General features: G+C 36.0%; 1 protein-coding gene across 2 annotated transcripts in view; it reads right to left on the bottom strand.

Annotated features, from left to right (window-relative positions):
* Window positions 1-4,829, bottom strand: part of LOC111441971 (DExH-box ATP-dependent RNA helicase DExH1) — an 11,671-nt gene that overhangs the window by 3,248 nt on the left and 3,594 nt on the right. For both annotated transcript variants that reach the window (XM_023079190.1, XM_023079191.1), the window contains 6 exons: window positions 4,073-4,348; window positions 3,438-3,641; window positions 3,200-3,355; window positions 2,943-3,035; window positions 668-882; window positions 136-295 (listed from right to left, as the gene is read on the bottom strand). In XM_023079190.1, the coding sequence (XP_022934958.1) occupies window positions 136-295; window positions 668-882; window positions 2,943-3,035; window positions 3,200-3,355; window positions 3,438-3,641; window positions 4,073-4,348 (1,104 nt within the window). The remainder of the gene's footprint in view (window positions 1-135; window positions 296-667; window positions 883-2,942; window positions 3,036-3,199; window positions 3,356-3,437; window positions 3,642-4,072; window positions 4,349-4,829) is intronic.

Below are 4,829 nucleotides of genomic sequence, written 5' to 3'. Positions count from 1 at the left end.
CCCCCCCCCCCCCCCCCCCCCCCCCTGCACTCCCAGCTTGTTACGGGCAGGCATTCATTGTACTTTCATAACGTTTATTTTCTGCTTTCTAAAAGTGTCATAAATTTCAATTTACAATTACAAGAAAGTGAATACCTGGTGTGCTGAAGCCTTGGAAATCCATGAAGGTAGCAGACAAGCAAGTTTGTTCAGAGCATCATAACTCGTTTCCTTCGCCTTTCCACAATCTATGACATAGACAACGTCATCTATGGTGATACTACTCTCAGCAATGTTAGTTGCCAGCACAATTTTTCTACAAAGGTAGACAGATGTGGGTTAAAAGGAGAAAAATTTAGCAAAAATCAAGATTTATTCTTCACAACTTCGAAATCCATGAATTCCTGAGGAACTAAAAATTCCTTCGACATGATTACTCCCAGTTGGCAGATGGCTCCTTTTAACTTCCATCACCTCTTACCTGAACCTGAATCTAGGAGTTCTTTACTACTATGCTACTTCTAGTTAGTTTTAACAGTTTTAAGTATGGCTGGAAATCCATTGAACAATTATTAAGGTCTTGAAGAAGAAAAAGAATTCCCTTGCTTTCTTTTCAGCACATTGAGAGGGGGGGGGGGGTGGAAGGAAAAGGAAAAAAGGATTCTATAAGTTCAACTAGCAAACTTACCTTTTGGCGGGGGGAGGACTATCAAATATTTCTCGCTGATTAATGGTTGGCATGGAACCATGTAAAGGAAGGATTAAGAACTTTCCAGAATCTCCAAGATAACTGTTTGCTTTAGCTTTGTCGAGCAGTTTAGAAATGTCATCCCAACCAGTAAGAAATACAAGTATAGCACCATAACCTTCATGGCGACAAATATATTCAATAGTTGATTCCACCTGCAGCGGATCAACACAACTGATTATATGGAAGGAAAATCCATGCTTAGAAATACAGTGATCTAGCGAAGAAAAAGGAGGGAGTCAATTAAAATTGAAGAGCTTGAAAATCTCAATTGTCAAATTGAAGCGAAGTTCTCAAAACTGATATATTTCATCTCTACCAAGTGAATAGAATGAGGAAAACACAAAACAGCTAGAATGTTTTTGGATAGGAAAAACAGTGAGCATTTAGGTTTAATCTCCAAGAAGGCAATTAGTATGCGGGAATGAGAATGTAATGCCTAGGAAGATTAAGTTTGGTATGCAATAATAAGATTAGATGTAATTTAGTAAGATGAATGATTATAAACTTTTTTTTAAAAAAAAAGAGCAAAGTAATATGTTTTTATATTAATTATAATCAGTGGGCTTGTTTTTTTTTTTTTTGGCACCCAGTTCTTTTTTGAACCGGAGACAACTTTTCATTTAACAAATGATAACATGAAGTATTTCCATATAATGGGTTCTTTTTCCCGTATTTTAATCTTATCAACTCCTATATTTAAATCAAAATGTAGAGACTAATGCAAAAAGATACAAACTCTACAAAGGAGTGAAAAATAGAGCACAATGGAACACAAAAAGAACCACTACAGAGAACCAAAAAAGAACAAGATACAGAAAAGAACTTCCACAACAAGAAACACCAAGAAAATTGAATAAAAAGATACTAGCAAAGAGAGCCTAAAGGACCAAACTCTGCAACCGAACCAAAGACAATGCACGAGAACCAAAATTCTTAAACAAAAAACAACAAAAAAGAAGGGGGAAGACACAAAGATCTGAGCCTACTATGCCCCAAAATATCAAGCAAGAACCAATAAACCCAAACCGCAAACGCAATAGAGCAATCAAAGTTTAACAACAAATTCCCTGAAAATTAAAGGGAGGAGTTCATGCATCTCGAGACCACAAAGATTAATATGTGAAACACTGATGAAGAAAGAGAAGGAGGAGTCTCTTTGTCAATTTCTTGAAATAATGACACTAAATCAACACCAAAGAATATTAAACAATAATTGTTTCAATAAGCTTAAGAGTAGATTTCACACTACTGAAACTAACTTCATATTCACGATCAACAACATAACATGAGAGAGAAGGAGAAGCGGTGGGATCCTTTACTCCTTTAGAGAAAACACATTTTCCCTCTTCTAATATACTATACTTGATGGGTTGTCTAAAGAAAGTTTGAAGGTTTTTTTCCCTTACCATCTTGATGAGTGGACTTGGCAGATTACTTTGCTTCAGTCAGCATCTTGTGTTCCTATAGGGTCCAAAGACCAAAAAAGGGCTTGAAACTCTTAGCAACAAAGATTTGTTTTTTTTCTTTTTTTGTCTGATCTTTCTGTTCTATTTGGATGGTTATAGATTTTTAGGGGAGGAACTCTTGTCGGTTTTCTTTAGTCGTGGGTTTTCTTTGACTTTTGGTTATCTTGCTGCTTTGGAGTATTTGGCTAGTTTGTTGCTAGTTCGTTCGCTGTTCTGGTTAGTTCTTTGTTGGTTTTTTCTTTTGGTGGCCACTTTCTTGGCTTTTTTTCTCTCCCTTATGAGAGATCGTTTCCTGAACATTTTTTTTTTCCTCTCTTTTCATCAATCAGCGAAAAGTTGTTCTAGTTAAAAAAGGATTACCCTCTAAAATCAAGATGCATAAGTTACAAGATGGAGTATCCAACATGGTTTGAGAAACCTAACCTTCCCATTATGCAGTGAAGCCAACGGGAGTTTTATATGATGTCTAAATCCTTTGTCCTTTATTTCCCCCTTTTGTTTCAAATTTTATAACTTTTGCAATAGCTGAAAGAAGATTCAGAGGGAGGAAAATGAAAATTCCATTTAGGCCACCATTTAGTCAGATTCTTGCCGTCCCCCATGTTTTGTAACTTCATCTCATCAGTAGTATTTTTTCTTTAAAAAGAAAAGGAGAAAAAGAAAATGAGAGAGAAGAATAAGACAATAACAAAGTAGCAATAGATTGATTCATCTTCTATGGTTCGTTATACAATCCAAGGACATACCAGACTCAAATCAAGTTGTGCCCCAGACCAGGCTTCAAGTGACTTTCTCGTAGATGAACTATAAGCTTTGTACTGAGCATCAATATCAACATCCTACAAAATAATAATAATAATGCTGCAGGTAAGTACCACTAGAAGTTATACATCAAAATAATGCACAGTATAACATTCAAATATACCAAATAGCAATGCAACTAACTACGAGAATACACAACAAAGATAATTAAACATCAAATGAGCATTAGGGATAAGAATGCCTCAAATAATTCTGATAAAGGATCCTTCTTGGATTCTTGTTGTCTCCTTCTTCTACTTGAATTTCCTTCAAAGTTGTCGAACTCTGACTTGATATTATAACGAGTTTTCTCCAGCACATCCTCTAAAAAAAACTCTGTCACAGAAAAAGTTTTTCCCTGACATTTCATAGTAACACCATATTATAATTCTTACATAATACATACTCAAAATATGTTATGAGAAGTATGTTGTGCATACTGGTATGTGTAGCGTTGGGGCATTCACAAAGTATTTGGAGAACAAATCTGCATTAATGGTGGCACTCATTAAAATAAGACGCAAATCTGGCCGCCGAGGAAGAAGGTTGCGCAGAATTATTAATAAAAAATCCTCATTCATGCCCCTTTCATGTATTTCATCCACAAGCAAATGGCTAACACCAGTCAATTGTGGGTCCTGAACCTGAAATTAAAGATGAGGAGCCCCTAAGATTGTGTACCCATCACAACTTTGAGCAGAATAAGAAACCATGACCTTAACAAGGCTACAACAAGCACAACATTCAGACAAGCATTAAAACAGAATAGCAGAAATTTGGAGTCTATGAAAGGACTGGAGAAGTTGAGGATGTGTTTAGATGAACATTAAATTTCCATCAACATGAACAGCCAGGTATTAGTTTTCAATTGCTGGCTCAGAAATCAGTAAAACAGCAAGTCACAACTCACAAGCATTGGCCTAAGATTCCTTTTTATCATGCTAGTTTCCGCAAGCACCCCTTACAGTCCAATTATAAATATACATAGCATAGATGACATTATTGAGAAAAAAAAAAAAGACATGCACTGGCTATTTAAAAAATATCAGAAATATGTGCACATGAAAAGATATACCAACTGCCGGAGTAGAACTCCAGTGGTGCAAAATAGTAGTCGAGTCTGGGCTGATTGTTTTGCTTCCAGTCGTATTTGATATCCAACTGTTTCACCAAGACTTTCTCCCCTTTCAGAGGATATACGAGCAGCCACTGAAATAGCAGAGATGCGCCGAGGTTGGGTGCATATTATTCTACAATCAGCACCACGAAGTTTTGATATCTCCTCCTCCAAAATAAATTGAGGGAGCTGTGTGGTTTTACCACAACCTGTCTCTCCTGAAACAACCAATACCTGACATTCAAGACAAAAATTGTGGAAAGTATTAACTAGAGAAATAAAGCCATAATGTCCCTTGAGTCAAACGTTCAAGGAAATCGACACTCCATGAAACAATCACCTTTGAGGAAATAGACACTTAATCAATCAATACAATAAAACTCAAAGAAAAGATACAGAATACTAAAGGGAAAGACAAAAATTGATAGCCTTCTGAAACGGCTGGCAGTTTATCTCCAATAGTTCTATGCCCATATATTCCTTCTTTCTTCCATTTTATGACCTTGGCAGCTAATGATTTTTAATAATTTAATGCTAATTCAAGTTATCTCACATAACTCCCCACGTACTAACTAATCGAACCCAACCTGATACGGGAATTCCAACATTTCTTTTTTTTAAAGCTGGTCATCCTATAAATCCACATGAAACCCAATTGGGCTCCATCATCAACACTTGCTCCTCTCTCTCTTTTTTTTTTTTTTTTTTTTTTTTT

Source organism: Cucurbita moschata, unplaced genomic scaffold (assembly GCF_002738365.1).
Source record: "Cucurbita moschata cultivar Rifu unplaced genomic scaffold, Cmos_1.0 Cmo_Scf00004, whole genome shotgun sequence".
NCBI classification, from domain to species: domain Eukaryota; kingdom Viridiplantae; phylum Streptophyta; class Magnoliopsida; order Cucurbitales; family Cucurbitaceae; genus Cucurbita; species Cucurbita moschata.
Note: the sequence above shows the minus strand (reverse complement) of the source record. Positions and strands in the feature narration are given on the sequence as shown.